General features: G+C 36.6%; 2 protein-coding genes across 4 annotated transcripts in view; one reads left to right on the top strand and one right to left on the bottom strand.

Moving 5' to 3' along the window:
* LOC131310236 (ATP-citrate synthase alpha chain protein 1) overlaps positions 1 to 15893 on the top strand; it is a 46627-nt gene extending 30734 nt beyond the window's left edge. The window contains exons 2-14 of the mRNA XM_058337153.1: positions 10327 to 10344; positions 10674 to 10783; positions 12341 to 12517; positions 12621 to 12782; positions 12921 to 13001; positions 13120 to 13171; positions 13282 to 13396; positions 13508 to 13589; positions 13933 to 14028; positions 14107 to 14208; positions 14684 to 14800; positions 14891 to 15007; positions 15575 to 15893. Of these exons, the coding sequence (XP_058193136.1) occupies positions 10685 to 10783; positions 12341 to 12517; positions 12621 to 12782; positions 12921 to 13001; positions 13120 to 13171; positions 13282 to 13396; positions 13508 to 13589; positions 13933 to 14028; positions 14107 to 14208; positions 14684 to 14800; positions 14891 to 15007; positions 15575 to 15646 (1272 nt within the window). The 5' untranslated portion in view covers positions 10327 to 10344; positions 10674 to 10684 and the 3' untranslated portion in view covers positions 15647 to 15893. The remainder of the gene's footprint in view (positions 1 to 10326; positions 10345 to 10673; positions 10784 to 12340; positions 12518 to 12620; positions 12783 to 12920; positions 13002 to 13119; positions 13172 to 13281; positions 13397 to 13507; positions 13590 to 13932; positions 14029 to 14106; positions 14209 to 14683; positions 14801 to 14890; positions 15008 to 15574) is intronic.
* LOC131310240 (uncharacterized) lies at positions 614 to 4345 on the bottom strand. 3 transcript variants are annotated; one of them, XM_058337157.1, is made up of 7 exons: positions 4189 to 4345; positions 3907 to 4108; positions 2774 to 2856; positions 2185 to 2271; positions 1835 to 1983; positions 1614 to 1745; positions 614 to 1181 (listed from the first exon to the last, which is right to left on the bottom strand). In XM_058337157.1, exons 2-7 carry the CDS (start codon positions 4049 to 4051, stop codon positions 992 to 994), a joined length of 786 nt encoding a protein of 261 aa, XP_058193140.1. In that variant the 5' UTR covers positions 4052 to 4108; positions 4189 to 4345; the 3' UTR covers positions 614 to 991. The 3 variants fall into 3 exon arrangements, with proteins under 3 accessions (XP_058193140.1, XP_058193142.1, XP_058193141.1); XM_058337159.1 differs by having other exon boundaries at positions 3907 to 4063; positions 4189 to 4333; XM_058337158.1 differs by having other exon boundaries at positions 3907 to 4063; positions 4162 to 4200.
* Positions 15894 to 19742: the final 3849 nt, after the last annotated feature.

Here is a 19742-nt window from a genome sequence, read left to right as displayed (position 1 = left end):
CCCACCATAGTAACGAAATAAGTAATTTTGTGAGACGTATAAGGGCCGTTCCACTTTTGTGGAAAAAAAACTTTTTGAAAAAGAAGGCAATTTCAAGCTTAAAAATCATGTGTTTACGCAAATAATTTTTCTACCAATATGAATCTTGTTTGATAGATCTCATTAAGATCTTTTAAACGGTGCAAAAAAATTTAAAAAAATATTTTTCATTTTTATTATATTTGAGTTTAAAATTATCTTTGTTTGAAAAAAAAGTACTTTTTGGAAAAGTAGAACACCACCTATGCTACGTTAAGACAAGCAGATAAACAACTTCCATGTACTACGTTAAGACAAGCAGATAAACAACTTCCATGTAATTGTAAGAGAGTACTACGTTAAAGACAAGGAGATCCCAAGGCACCTATGTCGGAGTCGAAGTTAAGGTACGGCATACCAAGAGACTAAGAAAACCTGAACTTAAACATTGAGCGAGAAATCTAAGTACTTTAAACATTGAACCTATCACTTGGTTGCAAGACATTTTTAATGAATAACTGCTGTGTACAGAAAATAGCCGGAGGAAAATTGTACTTGATAAGAAACTAAACAGAAGAAAGAGCAACAGGAAAGATAATAAGAAGATGGCCGCAAAAACACCAGCGGTTAATGACTTAGATGCACGAAAGAGTGAACAGATACAAAGTTTGCTTGCAATTTGCAGCCATTGACACCAACTTCTTAATTGTCAACAGAAAACAATTAGAATTGAAGGCAAAACAAGGATTATACAAACCAAAATAAAGACACGCCGTCGCTGTTAACAATACACTCGATGGCAACTACCTCCTTCTATAAGTTAGAAAGGACACCTCTGCTTCGTAACTCCTATCATATTTTCAGTTTTTGCAGTTCAATCAACCGCTTCCTTCGAATTACTCAAGCATAAAGACACAGACTAATTCCATTTCCAAGAGACGACGGAAAATGACGATGGGGGTGGAATATCCACTTAAGCCTTAACGTGCTCTCTGACGAACTGTTCCAGCTGAGATATTTCACCAGTCAAACCGGAAGCTTCTGCAACAGTCACTTTGTTCTGGCACTGAGAGAATGCAAAGACTTCACCAGGTACACCAAGTGAGTACTCGTTAGCCACATCTGCCTCTGAAACAGCAGTTCTTGATGCCCGAAGCTTGTCACTGCAAAATGAAATTGGCAAAAAAGAATTGATACACAGACATTGGCGATGCTGGAGAAGCAGACGTTGCACTTGGGACTGATATGAATGGAAATACATAACAAATGACAAGATAATGACAGCAGCCATAAAAAGTTCTCAGAATGAGCAGAAACATCCAATTCAAAGCATTGTAAGGTCACTTAATGATGGTTATGAGATAGACATGAACATCTAACAACACTAGGCGCTAACTACCAGAGAGGGAAAGATAAGGTAATTGTAACAGCACAAAGCAGTAATAGTCGGATCATCAAAATGGCTAAGAAGAATTGAGCCTTAACAGCTCTTTGATCCCACCCAGCCTTTGAGAAAGATAAGATAATTATAACAACACAGAGCAGTAATAGTAGGATCATCAAAATGCTAATAAGAATTGAGCTTCGGTGCATACATTTCTTTTTCCAGTTGTTTTCGTATGAACTCCTTGGTATGTGCTGTCACTTTATCCACTTTGTTGCAGAGGATGAGTACTGGAATTTTCTTCCTCACAACAATTGCTTTGGTCAAAATATCATAAAGGTACCTTTTACACATGAAAGAATCAAATGTTAGACTCCTTATACAGTCATTTCATTTGCATGTTTGAATCCACAAAGTGCATGATGCACATACTCTGAGGCTGCACGACAGTTTGGCAAGAACTCCAAAGCATCCACAACGAAAACAATGCCAGCTGCTTGAGGAAAGAATTCATCTAGTTTGGGCCGAAGACGAGAATGCCCAGGAACGTCAACAATATGGACAGGCTTTATCTTTCCTTTCTGTCCATGAAACATAAACGAGGGTTGTTGAGAATAATATAACCTAGAGTTTGAGAATCTGCTTAACGACAACAAGACAAGAGAGGGAGAAGAAATTGCAACGATGCAAACGCTGAACTTCTCACCACAAGTACGAACAAAAAAAAATTCAGGTTACTTGCGTAGCATATGTTGCGACATGGTTAAAGTATAACATATTACCTTGTTAATTTCAGAATGTAGCACAAATGTGCCTTCATTTGGTTCCATTGACGTTACAGTACCCTGATGGGACGAGCCATCTCGAAGCTGGAAAATAATCGAATTGACATCCACAAGGCACAGATTAGATGTTTGTAGAAAGAAATACACAGGGCAACTGATCATTCAGCAGAATTACAACTTGATGGTCATCAAGTCCAGTGTTGATGCTTTAAAGTTATCTTAAAAAACCGTTATAAAAAGAAGAGAGAAAAGGGAGGTAGTGAAGAAAGAGAAAGATAGACTAGAGCATAGAAACAATAGACACAGTGAATAACCATGTAAGAGTATCATGAATAACATCTTTTAGTTGGGATGGCCCAAATTGACAAACCAGTTTGTCCAAATTGGGAAATCAAAGCAATGGGTTGATCACAGAAATGAGATAAATCTCAGCCTAGGATCATTGACATTGCCTCTCAGTCCCTCGTACAATGGGTTCATCTTCAAGAGTGGATCAACTTATCCTTTACTATTCATCCAACTCTTGTCATTAATAGGGGAAAAAAATCACCCGCTAACTAACAAAAAATTACTTATGAGTGCTTACTTGGTAAAATATGACAGTTTTTCCACTTCCGCTAAGCCCAGTCAAGACAACGGTATTGGGCTTTGCACGCTTGAACAACCGAACTGCATAGTGAAGCAGGAGAAAAGGATTTGAAAAACTAGTCTTTCATACCTTCTACTCGAACAAAACAACAAAACATTTACAAACAATGACAACAGACAATAACTAAGCATATACACTAAATTTTCTTGAACCATAATGGAATCTTTAAAATGATTCAACACAAAAATCAAGGCATCGACAACAAGTGATGAAGTCATCACACTAACTATAAATCACCACAACACTTGAGAGAGAGAGAACCTAACGTAATGTTTTTTTATTATTAAAAAAAGAAAAAAACACAGCAAACCACCAAAGAGGCAGGCCTACAACCAAACTAATCCATTTCACACTAGCCGAAGGCATGCAAAAGTCTAACAATGGATTGCCTTTCGACACAACAATTTAACCTAAAACAGAAACAAACACACAGAAGACTCATTGCCATCCCTGAGCTCCGAAAATCCTTTTAATTTTCCTAGAGTTTGCTCTTGGGTCCAATCATTAAGAGCTGCCCACCACCACACAAACCCCACCAAACGAAAAAAGTTCTACCATACACAGCACCATCATGGTGAGATCAATTCTTTGCATCTATCAAAAGAGCTTAATGTTCATACGTAAATCGCAATTCCACGGGAAATTATAGAGGATGATAACTGTTAATTCCAATACTGCAGAAAATTCAACAGAACCAACAATATGAACCAAACAAACTTGGATTTTTCCTCTGTCCTCACTCAATTTTTTATTTTTTTATTTGTTAGTTTTGAAAGTATTTTTGAAAATATCCAAGAAAAAGTACAAACAGTCATGAATTTTAACTTTTCTGATTCCTCTTGTAGAGACAAAACTAACAAATGCGAAAAAAATTTGAATAAGGACCAAAAGAAAAAAAACCAAGTTGTCTTTTTTTTGTTTTTTGGAAACTGGGCCTAAATGAAACAAGCAACTACAACAAAACATTCAATGTGAACCAAGATGTAAATGAATCAATTAGAACAAAAATTGACCAGCACGTCAAACATTTCTGAGAAATGATTCAAGTATAAGGGATTAGCTTGAATTACCTAATAAGAAGAAAAAGATGGTTAGCAACACGACCCCAATTGCAGCGTAGAGTTGAGTTTGGGGTATCTGATGAACCAATTTTTCCGCTTCTCGCACCCATTCCTCTGCCTGATGCTTCAATTGCTCAAACCCATCTTTTTCCATGTCTAAATACTCCTTTAGTGGTCCGAAAAATCAAAAAAGGGTACGAAAAATTCAACCCTGTAACGAAGAACTGTAAGAAAGACAGAAACATATACATAGTATAGACGTACAAGATCACGGACATGGATAAAAATAACCTGGAATTGGTGGGAAGAGTCGAAATCCAGTGGTGTAGATCGCGAGATATACAAACCCTAGAAAGTGTGTTTAGGGGAAAGCAAGAACTGACTTTGGAAAAATAAAACAAAAGATGATTTGAAATTCAGAACCGGGTGATTCGGGTACGGGCCGATTGTAAATTGCCCGAAACCCAATGAGAATGGGCGTTGGCCCAGCAGAATTTGAATCCTGTGAAGAAGGTGTGCACCAGTTGAGTCGGACTGGGTTCGGCCTCGCCCAGCCACTCAATCTGAAGTGGCCCGGTTTCTCTGATGAAAACCGATTTCGGCCAGCGAAAAATTGTTCAGGATTTTGAGGCATCGCTACGTGGTGTTCCAAAGACCTTTTCAATTATCTATGGTGTGGGGCCCACAATAAAATGTGTTGGTCCCACCCATGATGTGTGGTGCAAAAAGTGGTGTGGCACTGAATAATTTCTTGTTCGTTGTAGTATAAATGGAGAGAAGTCTAACGTTCAGAAGTCTCTTCCGCAGGGGCTAGGGTAGACTAGAAAGAGAGCTCATGTAAAAATACATGGAATTCGCAGCTATGGCCAATCCATTATCTATCACACGATGCCCTATAAATATTTCACCACACATTTTGGAAAGTCGAGAAGATAAATAGTATAGACTCTGTCACAATGTGTGATGAAAAAGGAGTCTGGGCCACCTAATAATCTCGCTTCACCGCAACTTTCGAAAATTTTGGAAGCGGAGTTGACGGGCTTGGATTTGAACCGTCCACATATAATCAGACCGGGTCCATCAGTTTTGTTGGGCCATGCATAGAATTAAGATTTTACACTAATTTAAACACTTCTATCAATTAGTACGTGATTGTAGTAGTATCAATTTTGAGATAAACAGATCTTATTTAGAATGTCAATTTATATATAATGTAATTTTATGTTAATTGATATTTGACAAAGCGAACCAATTGAACTTAATTATTTATCTTAGTGATATTCTAATAATTGATCCTTACAGTTTTTTTAATTTTTTGTTTGTTTCCCAATAATCGAGCTGAACTCAAGAATAATATGTTAATTGGAGCTAAATCCTTTTAATTGAGGATGAATTTTTATTTTTTTTATTTTTTTTTTTGAGATTTCAAATCGCAAACTCATATCTTGTTGGAGTAAAAACCTTAGATGCCATAAAAGAATTTTAAAAAAGAGATTAAATTCTTTACACTGCCAGTGTAAACATTTATTTTCTCCTAATCAATTATAATGCACCACGTCGCCATGTTTTATTGACTAGGACCACTATTTTACAACATGACGCAATGTAATTGATTTAGAGGAAACAAATATTTATACCGGCGGTGTAAAAAATTTATTCTCTTTAAAAAAACTCTCCCATTTTTTTCCGTTTGAAATGGGGAGAAGCAGGCATTCAACTTGGAACCCCCAATTGTACCAAGGAATAGGTAAAACATGGATTCTTTTTAATCCCAAAGGGTTTTGGCCATATCGGCTTGAGAAAGCACTTAAAGGGCACTTAAAGGGCTTATTCGGCAATTAACTTTAGCGCTCAAAATTAGTTGAGGGTCACACAAGTTAAGTTCAAATATCCGGTTGTAAAAGTGGATCTTGCGCAACGATAAAACTGTTCTATTGTTCATGAAAGTCACAGATAGGTTTGAGGATTCGATTGTAAAGAACAGTCTCTTCATGCAACACTAACCGGTAAAACTACGCACGTCAACTCTTCCTATGGGATGCACTCTCCTACGTGAGTGAGGAATTTGTAAATAAGTCAAACAGGGAGCGTCTGGGTATGAAAATAATTGAGAGCCATCCACACTTGACTTCAAAGTCAAGATTGGAAACTGTCCATTTTTTAATTTTAATTTTTTGGAACATGAAACTTATTGTCTGCACCAACGATTCTGTAATCAAACAATGACTTTGGCCCGTTTCAGTTTAGCTAAACTACAAGTTGCAGACTAAATTTTTTAATTTATTTTGTATTTGTTTGTTTGAGTCAAATTTTTATGTATTATTTGTTCGTTTTGACAAAAAATATCGGAAAAGTAAAAAATTACAAAATTTACACTACTATTTTTGAAAATATTCAAAAAAGTCAAAAAGTTAGTTTTTTGGGCTTTATAGACAAATCTATACTACTCCAAAAATAAAATTACCAAGCTCTCTCCTTAATTCTCTCTCCTATGTGGCAGTCTCCTAATAAAATTTATTTTCTTCTTTTCTTCCTACAACTTTCAAAATTCCAAAACTTAAATATAAAAAATTAGAAAAAAGCTATCGAACTTCCTTTCATGCTTAAACATTTTCTTATTAAAACTTTTACATTTAACGTTAAATTATTACTACTAATAGCAAGACTTTACCCATAGCTATATAAAACATTAAACATAATTGATTTTTTTTTTCTTGCTTCCTTGCATAGCACTCGTATAGGACGCTTGTATTAGGATTATTCACTTGTTGTCATGAGGGTACTATATATTAGAAATTAAGCACTGTTCTTGCTAAATTTTTGTTTGTCTTTTCTAAATTGGTGTTAGATTTACGTCAATTTTTATGCACTAATTCATCTCGACGGGCCGGGAGAAGTCTACAAAATCAAAAGTTGCGATCAAAATGGGAAAAAAAATCGCTAGATATGAAAAAGGTTGAAACAATACTTGTTTTTTTTGTTGAATCGCTAGACAGTGGGCTCCTCATAGTTGAATTTCTTTTAATGTTGGTTCAAATTTTCTATATTTTTTAAATTCTTCTCGTTGATACGAATTATTGCTCCTAACATTTTTTTATGAAAGATAAAATAAAAAATCACTAAAAAGAAATAATATACCGACCATCTTTGAGACAAAATAATTTAAATTTTTGATAGCCACTGTCTTGAATTTTAAACATCTTTGATCTGATGCAAACATCCTACCAAAGTTGATACTATAATAATAATCTGAGTTGCGTAATGTGGAGAGTTAGAATGATTTTGAGGGAGAAAGAGTTGTACGTTATTGACTTTGGTCAACTCCTAAGGTGGATTGTTTTTTAAGCGCTCTCTCACTTTCTCCCTCTCAACCCGTAAAAAAGCCGCCGCCCCCATCTCCCTCCTTACCCCCCCTAGGGTTTTACGCCCCAATGGGTGACGGGAGGGGAGGGATTTCTTCTCCTTGTGAGGTTTTTTCATATCCCGATCCTACATTTCTGAGGTTTTCTCTTATTTTCCCTTCACCCCCATCTTCCTCCTCTCCAAACCACCATCCACCGCCTCTTTTGCCATGTGTCCGACGGCTGTTCAAGGTAGTGCTTCGTAGATCGTGGTCGCTAGAGGCGTCCTCCCCCGCCGGAGTGAGAGATTTAGGTTGATGGATGAAGTCTACTCTGATGTGCCAGACTCCATCCCGTTCTGTTACCGGTTTTTCTTTTCTCTTTTTTTTTTTATATTTTTTCCTTCTAGTTCTCTTCTTTGGTGTCCCCTACGTGGGATTTCTCCCAGTTTGTGGGACTTCTTTCACCCTTGTGTAGGTGTTTTTTGTTATTTTCTGTAGTACTCCATCTATTTGGAGATGTGGGTTTAGTTGGAGTTGGGTGTAGTTTTTGGACCTAGTCTCCTCCCGTTTGGTTTCTTGATCCCTTGTATAGAGATAGAGTTTCCTCTTATGTATTATTTTTTGAATCTATAATATTATCTGTTATTGTTTTGAAAAAAAAAAAAAAATTTCCTTAGGTGGACTGCCATACGGACCTACGGTATCATAATCCAACATTCTATACTACTCCATATCATATGTTTGAATAGTTTGGTATGTCGTCCGATATTTTAAGAAAACTTGTATAATAAATTCGTACTCCACCAATTAGCTAGTTGTTCAACACGCCGCCAAGTTTTGAGATATTTAGCGACGAGTACGATCTGGATCCTCTCCAATGCAAAATATATAGTGCGATTGGCCGAATTTTAGCTTGTAGGCACACATTAGCGGTTTAAATTGATCAACTAATTTTGGATGATTAATGACGAGGTAGATCTAGATCCTCCCGAACCCAAAATATACCCTACGCAGTGCGGTTGCCCATATTTTAGCTCATAGGAATAGTGGTTTAGGTTGTTCATGTTACGGGTCTTCTTTTTTGTTTGGATATTATACTAATTGAACATCACTAACCACTTAATCAAATCACTTTTACCTTTAAAATATAGTAGTATGAAGTACTAGTCGTTGATTTGTCTGGAACGGGAAATAAGTTCTTATTTTTTAAAAAGGCAATTACAAGCTCAAAAATAATGGATTTACTAAAATTTTAAAATATACAATATGGAATTTGTTTGAAAGATCTCATCGAGATCTTTTATGTGGTGCAAAAAAAAATCAAAAAAATATTTTTTATTTACATTATTTTGGAGTTTAAAAATGTAAAATAAATACTTATTTTTTAAAAAAGTATTTTGAAACGGAGTCTAAGAAGAAAAAACCTATATAGGGATTAACGATATTTGATGAACACACACATATTTTAATAATTGATCCGTTCAGTAAGTCATAGTATAAAATGAAGATTTCAAAAATCCTGTATATAACCTGTGATGGGTCCACTGTTGTAAACTTTTTGCAGCAAATTCGAACTATAGATATTCCAAGTATAGCATATTAAAAAATGAACCTGGGAATTCCATTACCACAAGTTAAATCGAGGTAAAAAAATAGTCTATTTCATTAGAGGAAGACGTTTTCTTTAAGGTTGCTTGTCTTGTTAGATTAAAGAACAAAGAACACAACGGGTAAACATGATGTAGAAAATTGGGCAGTGAATACTGATAATGCTAAAAGTATTTTTTCCGTGTCAAAACTTCAGTACATAAAAGAATTGCACATTGAATATGGTACGAGCCTCCCATTAAAGTGGTCACTAACAAAAACAGTTTTGCATTATATCATTTCTCAGAAAATTTTCTATTACAAAATCAATGTGGGATTTCAGCTTCAGTGTCGGGACCCACAAATTTACTCATCTCGGTGGATGGAAAATTCCTAATTTGCATCAAGCTAAAGCCCGTTCCTGTTGCAATTGCTGCGCTATGATTCTATTTTCTTGTATTTACTGGATGTGTGTGTCTTTTAGGTTCAAAACCTCCCAAGTGTTCAAGTTTGGCTTGAGCTTAATTTTTTTTTTGAGACTTAACGGTCAAGCTTGGCTTGCATGTAAAGTTTTGTGTTCGTGATAAGTTTGACTTGGTTCGTGAAATATAAATATCAATCTCAAGCTTTTAAGTTTGAATTTAATTAAACTCGTGGCATTTCGAACTTTCAAGATTGAGTTTAAGATGAAGCTCGATCATTAAATTTCAAAATGAAGTAAGCTAATTTAAAGTCTTAAAAAAGAACCAGCATAACTAATCTAGGCCAAAAAACTTTGCATAGATATAAAATTCGGTTTACTATAGCTACCTTTCATCAAGTTAAAACCTCAAATTTGTCTTAAAATCATCTATAGCAAAAAGGAAAACAAACTCCCAATTTTCATATTTCACATAGGAGTTTTTCTATCTCAATGTAATAGTGCCGTAAAATTGGTGAAAATATCTATACGAAAGGCTGACTCAAATCTCATATTTTGAGATATTTATTTCCTACATTGTAATATTTATTGAATGACCCATTTGTTCTGAGCCTATCGTGCCCAACATTTATATGCTTATGCTTGTCTTGAATTCATACAAAAAACGTGATTGAGCTTGGCTTATATTCACGAGTTTGAAAAAATCAAAAGTCGAGCCGAGCTAAAGCTAGTTGGTTCATTTGGTAGGCCTACTCTAAATTTTTAAAAAAATAAAAATTAAGTAACAATGTGCAGTTTTACCGGTTGGTCATTTATGGGTAGGTAGGTCTGCGCATTTGCATGTTCATACCTTCCCGCGGAATTTCTACATGCTATAGATATGATGATATATAGATACATGCATATTTTCTCTAATCTATTCAACAAACCAAGTCAATTTTGTGGTTTTGTTACATAAAATAATGATGGAAAACCCCCCAAATACTCGATTATAAATAGACCCATCAAAGCTCTGGGATTGCGGTTGGTGTTGTATCTCTCTCACAAGTGCCCAAAGCCTCCTCCCACTCTCGAGTTCCCCACTCTCTTTCAAACGGTAATTAATTTCTCAATTTTTTGTTTCATTATTTCTCTAATTCCAAGCCCAGATCTCTCTTGCCACGCTGTTGATAAATCTGTTCAGTTTTTTTTGGTTAAATCTGTACATTAAATATTTGTATTTCGCTCTAAATATATATGTATATGTATGTATATAGATATATTTGTTGTTTGAGAGTGTCATTATGCTTTTTGTTTGCTGATATGATTTGGGTTTTGTTTGTTTTGAGGAAAATCATTGTTTGTTGTTCAATCTTGTGATCTGGGTATGTGGATCTGAGTTGAAATTATAAGTCTTTGAGGATTGGTGGGTTTTTTTCTGTGCAGGTTGAAGAGAAATGGCAAGGAAGAAGATCAGAGAGTATGATTCCAAGAGATTGTTGAAGGAACACTACAAGAGGCTTGCTGGAAAGGAATTGGGAATTAAATCGGCACAAGTGCGTGCAAATTTCTTTCATTTTGGCTTTATTTCTTTGCAGATCTATTTCATGAATCCCCTGTGATTGATTGAGTTTCTGGAATTGAGTGTGGTCTTGGGAATGGATTCTGTTCTTTTTTTTAGTGGATGCAAGAAATCCAAGTTTATCCAACCTAGGAGGTGGGAAACCGGACCTAGGATTAGAAATTTAGAATGAACCCAGGTCCTTATTTTCGAAAAATGGAAAGTCGGGCTATCGTTTGTTCAATTATGGGAGTGATCCTCTCCGGTAATTGTCTGGGACAACTGTTGGACTTGTCTCACAAGTGTGGGTCTTACAAACGTACCTTCACGTGAATTATTTGGTGCTAATTTTGCACAAACTTAACCAACAGGCTTGGCGTGGTGTTCAATGCCCATAGTTTGCTCCCTATTAGGTCTCGGTTTGAAATCTCCTTTATGCTATCAACTCTTATAGGCCAGTCTATATGGGGTATTGTTACATTTTTAATCGGGTCCTTGCTAGTCGAGGTGCAAGTAAGTTAGCCCGGGTACCTTATTTATCCAAAAAAATGTGCATGAGCTTTCAGTCAATGGAAAGATAATTCTATTTGCTACAACTACTAGAAATTAGGTTTATGTAAGGTTCAGGTAAATCCTACTTTGCATTCGTTACCATTTGGGGTAATTGTTGGAGAAAGACTTTCCCAAGTGCTGTCAAGTGTGATTCAAGAACACAACAATAACACAGGTAAGACATAAAGGACAATTATACACAAGAGACACCAAGATTTATGATGGTTGTCATCGGCCCAACTAACAGTTACAAGTTCTTGGGTATTACTCCCAACAATCACTTGAGAGACCTATTGTTTCAGCTATTGGGTGGTAACTGGGAAATGGAATTGAATGTTACGAGGTCTGGTCTGACCATGTAATCTAAAAATTCTAAGCCTATGTTTAAAGGTCGAGAGAGTCTTGACCTCTGTGCATGATTTCATCAATAATTGTGGTTAAGTTACGTGTTATGGGTCGTTGCGTTGAAGTTTGGTCTTGATGTTACTACATCGTCATCTTAAACTTGACTTTTAGTTGGCCTGGAGAAACTCGACACTTTCTGATATAGAGATCTGTGTCCAGGAGGCATCAACAGAATTTTGGGCATGTTGCAATTGAAACTGGACCTTGGCACAATTACGGAAAGATTGCGCAAGTGTCAATTAAGACCATTGAGCCACTATTAAGAGTGACATCCTAAAAGGAAGAAACATTACATTTTTCAAAGTATGATATTGTCTCTTTACAATTAATCCCTTGCATGTTGGCAAGATAAACTCCTACTGCGTGCAATGTTTAAAACCATCTAATGTCTTTTCCTAATATTCTGTGGCATGCTTGATTGTTTGGAACCGTTCCTAATTTGGTCTGATCAGTAATCATAACTACTAGTAACATGCAAATCCTTTGTAGCTTTGCGTTTCCCCTATTTTCACATAAGAAGTGCAGAAGGTGCTTGAATTAATCTTTCTGGATATAAAGAGAGTTAATCGAGATTTGTTTTCTTCTTCTGCATCAGATTACAGAATCAACTGATGTCAATGAGCTAGTGGAGAAGGAGCCTTGGCTCTCATCAGAGAAACTGGTTGTGAAACCTGATATGTTGTTTGGGAAGCGTGGAAAGAGTGGGTTAGTTGCCTTGAATCTTGATTTGGCTGCAGTAGCTGTTTTTGTCAAAGAGCGACTTGGAAAAGAGGTAGTTGAAATCTTCCTTTCTTTACAGCAAGTATCAATAACAACTGTTTTTGTACATGTCTTTCATTAATGTTCTACTTATTTCCATTTATTTTGATCAACAGGTTGAGATGGGAGGATGCAAAGGACCCATAACAACTTTTATTGTTGAACCTTTCGTCCCTCACAATGAAGAGTTTTACCTCAATATTGTGTCAGAACGACTTGGGTGTAGCGTTAGTTTTTCTGAATGTGGAGGAATTGAAATTGAAGAGAACTGGGACAAGGTAATTATGAATGAGATATCTACTCTTTATTTCTACAAGCCAATGAAGTCCTCTTTCTAAATCTAAACGGTTTCTTTTATCTGGTTTTATTTATTTCATACCCCTACTAATTACTGAAGATATATCTGCTTTGTCTAGGTTAAAACCATAGTTGTCCCGACAGGGGTGGCCTTCACATCAGAGACATGTGCTCCACTTGTTGCAACCCTTCCCTTGGAGGTAATTTGTGGGCATAGTGGAGTATTACGTAATTATGTTAGATTCCTCGTTGTTTGGTATAGACACTTCGTATCCTGTTCATGTACAATAGTAACATGATGCCTGTTCTTCCATTCAGATCAAAGGTGAAATTGAGGAGTTCATTAAACAGGTTTTTGCTCTATTTTTAGGTAGGCTGAGATTCTACAATAAATAATTTCCGTTTTAGAGTTACCCGGGTCCCAGTCAACATGAACAACAAATAATAATTCACTTTTGCTGACTATTTTCTATTTGTCAGATCTGGATTTTACTTTCATGGAGATGAATCCCTTCACGTTGGTGAACGGAAAGCCTTATCCTTTGGATATGAGAGGGGAACTTGATGATACTGCGGCCTTCAAGAACTTTAAGAAGTATGTTCTAATTTGAGTTTTATTGTCCTTTTGTAGCACAGAAATCATGGGATTCTATACGATGCCTTTTCTACTCTGGTGTCATCATCAAAGTTTTATTTTATTTTGTAGATGGGGTAACATCGAATTTCCTATGCCATTTGGAAGAGTTATGAGTCCTACTGAGAGCTTTATTCATGGGCTAGACGAAAAGGTACAAATTGATGCATCACTACTGCCTCCGCTATCTGTTTTCACCCGCTGATAAATCCTACCTTTATGAAAAATGTCAGATTAGAGGGTTTTTTTCCCCCCAACTCTTCTTCAATCCTAGTGTTGTTATCTGGTGAAATCCAAGAGCTGTGGGTTTATTCCTTTGAAACTTGAAATTTCTGTTGCAAAATCCTACGTTTTTGGTGGCCCTTTTCCTTCGATTGGGTGGGCTTCTGATTTGGGAGTCTTGTGACAGCTAATTAAATCACATGCTGTTTATTTTCAACCCTATGACCTCACACAAAACAACTTTATTTGACGTCCGGATTTGTTATTTCTTCCAGACAAGTGCATCATTGAAGTTCACAGTTTTGAACCCGAAGGGGCGAATCTGGACAATGGTAGCTGGAGGAGGTGCTAGTGTCATCTACGCAGATACAGTATGGTTTTCAAGCTTTACTATAGATTAAGATAGTAATTTGGCTTGCTTCGTATATCTAACTAGTTTTCTTGACCAGGTTGGGGATCTTGGCTTTGCTTCTGAGCTTGGGAACTATGCTGAATACAGCGGAGCACCCAATGAAGAGGAGGTGTTGCAGTATGCTAGAGTTGTAATCGATGTAAGAACTACTTTCAAATTCGATATTGTGCAACAAAATCGGGCCAAATTAGTAGTATACTATCTCACACAAAATAACAAAGACAACACTGCTTCCTTTAGTATGCCGAAGAGCATCACATTGGCAGCCATTTTCTCTTACCAAAAAGCCATAATTTGGTAAGAGGTCTAAAAAAGACCTGTAAAAAAGACCTGTACTGGCTTGTGAATTGCTGAGCCAAAAATTGGCTTTGGCGTTTCTTATCTTAGGCCAAAAAGAACGTCAAAGCCAATTTTTTACTGCATGAGCAATTGAGCAGTGTTATTTATACTGTTTGAATCTCCATGAAGTTATCCAAGTGATCCAGGTCCTGATGGGTTGAGGGAAAAATGGATTTGGCACCATTGGAGATGCTCTAATAGATTGTTAGAACTTCCGAAATTTTGTTCTTTTTCTACTGTATAACTTTGGATTTAATCTCGTGAATACCGTACAGTGTGCAACTGCAGATCCTGATGGCCAAAAGAGGGCCCTTGTGATAGGAGGAGGAATTGCTAACTTCACTGATGTTGCAGCTACATTTAATGGCATAATTAGAGCATTGAAGGAGAAGGTGAGCTCATATATTATCAAGCTCTGCTTATTCTAAAGGTCATCCTTTCACCGTGAGCTATAATAACTGAGTCTGGTATTTTTGAAACAGGAGTCCAAGCTTAAAGCTGCAAGGATGCATTTATATGTTAGGAGAGGAGGTCCGAATTACCAAAGGGGACTCGCGAAAATGCGGACACTCGGAGAGGAAATCGGTATCCCTCTTGAGGTACTAATACACACCTCCTAAGTATGAAAAGTTGCCTCTGATGGTGTTATAACCATATTTACCCGGAAACTCTCTTTTAGAGGGAAATCACTTCCTTGTCATTTTAGGAACAAAGATAAAATTCTTATGAAAAATTAAGGTAGACTTTTGAGATACTTTTTTGAGACGTTTCCAAAACTATTACAAATCCTAAAGAAACTTGTCAAAACTCTTGAAACATGTTGTGCAAACTCTCGAGAAACTCACTTCTCATGCTTTTTGCTAGTTTTTCCTAGATTAAATAACATTTGTAATAAACTTATTTGAAAAAGAATATACCATTAATGTCTAATTGAATGTGAAAACGCTATAGCATATACTGTCGTTTTCAATGTCATGAGCGATTTTTTGCGATGGATATCCTATTTGACCTTGCATCACCTTGCGTTTCCCATTTCCCATTTAACTTTTGCAACATGTTTCCCAGTTTGTTTCCTGCTTCAGCTTTCTGCGATGTAAACATCTGACGTAGAAAATGTTGTCAACTTCTTGTATGAGGAATTATCGCATTTCTACATTCTATTGCAGGTTTATGGACCTGAGGCAACAATGACTGGCATATGCAAACAGGCAATTGAGTGCATCACTGCAGCTGCGTAAACTTGTCAATCTTCTTGTTGTTATGACTTTTTTTCTTTTCTTCTATTTCAATGGCAAGTTTCTGGTGTGCATCAGTCTTAGTACATCATAATTGCATTTTCCTGTTTCGCAACTAAGTCCCGGTACCACCATAAGTGTATCCTACACGTCTGGATTTGGGAAATCAGAAATGTATTTTGACATTGATTGGGAAGTACTCCAATGTTCTCCACTCTCAACAAATGAAACTAGTTCCTATCCTATGTTATTTTTCACTGTGTCGAAATACCCCGTGGTTAACAAAGTGTCGCTTGGTGAGAGCTTATTCACTGCTATATCTAAGGCATTGCTCCTCTCTCGCACAAAAGTGTGTGGGTACTTTTTCCGCTCGGACCTTTTCGTCCGTTAGTTGGGGCCATGCGGTTCACCAAAGCAGCATTATAATCACAAGAGGACTTTTATAGGCCGGTCCAGTTTTTGAACTTATTTCCCAACAAGGAGAAGACAGATTTTGCATCATAATAATTATCAGAGCCTTTGAAATTTCGCATTGCACCTCAGAGTTGGAAATGAACAGAGAGATTGGAAAAAGGTTAATTCTGTGCAATCCATAAGGACGGGTTCTGGAGTTAGTTGTGGGATCACAGTCTTTTGTCCCGGTCATTGCAGCACGTGCGTCACCAAAATCCAAAATAAGATCCAAAATAGTACTGGAAAAATTCTCACTCTCACCTAGGACATTTTTTCACATCTAGAATTGACACATAAAACATACTCGGTATATATCACTGCCGAAAAGCAAATTTTTTATTTGGGTATTTCGATTTAAGGAGGGGATAACAAATACTTGTGCCATAATACTACAAAAGAGTGGCATATAAAATTTGATGGTCTAACACAGACATGCAGAATACAAAAGTAACAAAACCATGAACAAATACACTAGATTCTATTTGAGATCTCTCAATTGAATCAAAGAAGTAAGCAAAGGAAGTACATGCAACTATAAAAACCTGAGATATATAATGTTGTGGTGGATTAACGAATGCAAAAGGCAAAAGCAAAAAATAATACTTAAGACAACCAAATATAAACTATGTACCATTTACTCCAAACAATAATGATTCAAGTTCTAAAAATTGAGGAAAATTATTTATAAAAAACATGTAAGTTTTTTATAGATTCTTCCCAGTATGGAGTTTCTTACACGAGTTGTACTCTATCGAGTGTGATTGGCGTTTTCATTGTTGAACTTCGTTGTATATACATGCACAAGACGCTTCCCCTTTCAACTAGTGTAGGTACATCAAGACGCATAAACCTTTTCTTTTTATATACTGGTCTTTCGTCCTTATCTCCATCATGTTACCTATAGATTATAGTTACGGGCCTAACGGCTCTTGGCCACCTTGATTTTTTTAATGCAAACCACCAATTGACCCAGAAGTCTTTGTTTTTGTATTTTTTTCTTTTTTCTTTCTACACATAGGGATGGTATTTACAAGCACGGTACTCGTGCTATGCATGGAAGCACAAAAAATATTTGATGATTTTATCTACAATAATGATAACGGTACAGAAAGTGTATTGTATAGAAAATGAATATCGGCCCGTGGGGCTCACTTTTGGGTCTCACACAAATAATCCAAATCGTCCATTAGTTTTCAAATAATTTTTCGACTGCCCTTGCAAAAAATTATGTCCATTGGTCCATTGGATATGCGTTAGTGATGGATCCAATCTTTCAAGTTTCATTCAAAACTTACCCCTACGTTCTCAAAATCAAAACCCTAATCTTATGCAGCGTGCCCGAGCTCTCTGGGTACGTTGAAGCCTTGAAGGACAAGCTCAGCTGTGATTAAATAACGGTACTGCTGGCACAATTTTAGTAAGTTCAACAAATACTTGAGGCAAAAACTTTTTTGACATTTTTTTCAGAAATTAATGATTCAAGTTTTAAAAATCGAAGAAAATAATTTTACTAAACAAGTAAGATTTTGCCATATTCTTCCATTATGTGAGTTTCTTTACATAGGTTTGTTTGACCTTTCGATTGTTGGACTTTGTTTCCTACATGTGCACAAGAGCCTTTCCTTTTCAACTGGTGTAAGTACATCTATATATATATAAATCTTTTCTTTTCATATCGGTGTTTTGTCTTTATCTCCAACATATTACTACTAGAATACAGCTACACAATGTTTTGAAACCCGGACCGGTGGACGAATTGGAAACGGGACCAGGCGGACAGGTCACCGGTTCAACCGCTATTGAACCATGACGTCATAATTATGTCATAACTATATATATTTTAATATGGAAAAAATAAAATTATTACATAAAATAATACAGGGGTAAAATAAGCTAAGAATAACATGCATGAAATGGGAAGAATTGGCTAAACTTGGCTTTACCCAAAAGTTTGCTTGTCCTGGTGTTTTTTCAAGCAGACTTTTCATATACATATCATGCACAGATCATTATGTGGGGCCCACTAAGGGTCCCACACAAACAATCCAAACCGTTCATTAAATGTAAAATATTTTTTCAAGGGGCTCCATAAAAAATCAGCTCAATCCGATACATATAGATGCTCGATCCAATCATCTAACTTTTCATTATCTTGAAATTCGAATGAAAAGTTAGATGATTGGATCGAGCCTCTATAAGTAACGGATTGAGCTGATTTTTCGCGTGGACCATTGAAAAAATGTTTTACATTTAATGAATGGCTCGGATTATTCGTGTGGGACCCTTAGTCCCACATTGAAATCTATGTACAGAAATCTGTGTGGATAGCAACATCCGAGCCTTTCTCAAATCAACAAATAGTTAAAAATTTACCCAACGGTTTGAGTGACCCGCCTCCGGTTTTGGTGGGTCACCGGTTCAACCCTTGGTTCAGAACGGTTTCACCTAATAAAGCCGGTTCTAAAATTATAACGGTTCTGAGGTTTATTTAGATCGGATGTGGGGTTTATCCGGACCGGAGTAAGGGCAAGTTGACGGTTCAACAGGTCAAACCGCCCGACCCGGTCCGAGTTTTAAAACATTGCAACTACGTACTGCTGCCGGTCATTTTGATTTTTTAATGCAACCACCAATTGATCTAGAGGTCTGTTTATATATTTGTCTTGGTGTTCTACACGTGGGTATAGTAGTGCCATGTATGGAATCGAAGCACAAGAACATTCTTTAATATTTTTATCTCTCATCCATGTTCAATTTGTTTGTTAGAAAGTTTAACGTGAGGGAAAATGCAAGGGGACGTCGTTTGAGAGCTTTCCATTTCACTCTGAAGTGGGAAAATCAAAAGCAAGTGGGAGATGAACTAGTGGCTATATGGATTTGTATGACTTTGCATTTTTTTTTCTCTAAAAAATGAGTATGTTGTGTGTCATTATTAATTTTTATTTTCGCAAAAGAATATGAATTTTATCGATGGGAAGGAGGACAAAATGCCCTAACATCATCCAAGGCCAGAGACGAGAGGAGCCACTGGGGATAATCACCCCTGCCAACGCATCGTCCAAATATTTAACGGAGAATGCTTAGCCACGGAGTAAACTAGCTTGTTACAATTGCGTTTCACAGCCGCGTAAGTCCTCCGTCGCCTAAGAGCTTGAACAATTTGTTGTGTGTCATTAACGTGTTTAATATTTAGCATATATTTTGTTTAATACCCGACCCATCTCCCCTTTAAGATCCGCGAGATTCTCTTTTCTTTCCGAACTGTTGGATTAGATCCAACAGTTCAAACGCGAGTCCCTCACAAATTGGAGAATCCGCGATCCCTTAGGGAACCATTGTGATATAATAAAATATATTAAACATTAAAATTAAAAATTAAAAGTAACAAAGTATGTCCACATCAGTATATATCAGCATCAATTAAATAGTTTAATATGAGCTGTGCTACGGGCACAGCAAGCTGTGCACAGCAGCTGTGCACAGATTCCGTTTTCTCCTTCCTCGGGTCGCACAAAGATGATCGAAGCCGCTCATTTTGTTCAAAATATGTTGTTTAAGGTCTCTGTAAAAAATGAGTTTCGTTTGATATCGTTAGAGGCTTTAACAAAACATCCAAAATCACTTCAGAATTTAGGCCTAAATTCTG

This window comes from Rhododendron vialii, chromosome 12a, assembly GCF_030253575.1.
Source record: "Rhododendron vialii isolate Sample 1 chromosome 12a, ASM3025357v1".
Classification (NCBI taxonomy): Eukaryota; Viridiplantae; Streptophyta; class Magnoliopsida; order Ericales; family Ericaceae; genus Rhododendron; species Rhododendron vialii.
The sequence above is the reverse complement of the archived record's forward strand: the minus strand, read 5'-3'. Positions and strand labels throughout refer to the sequence as shown.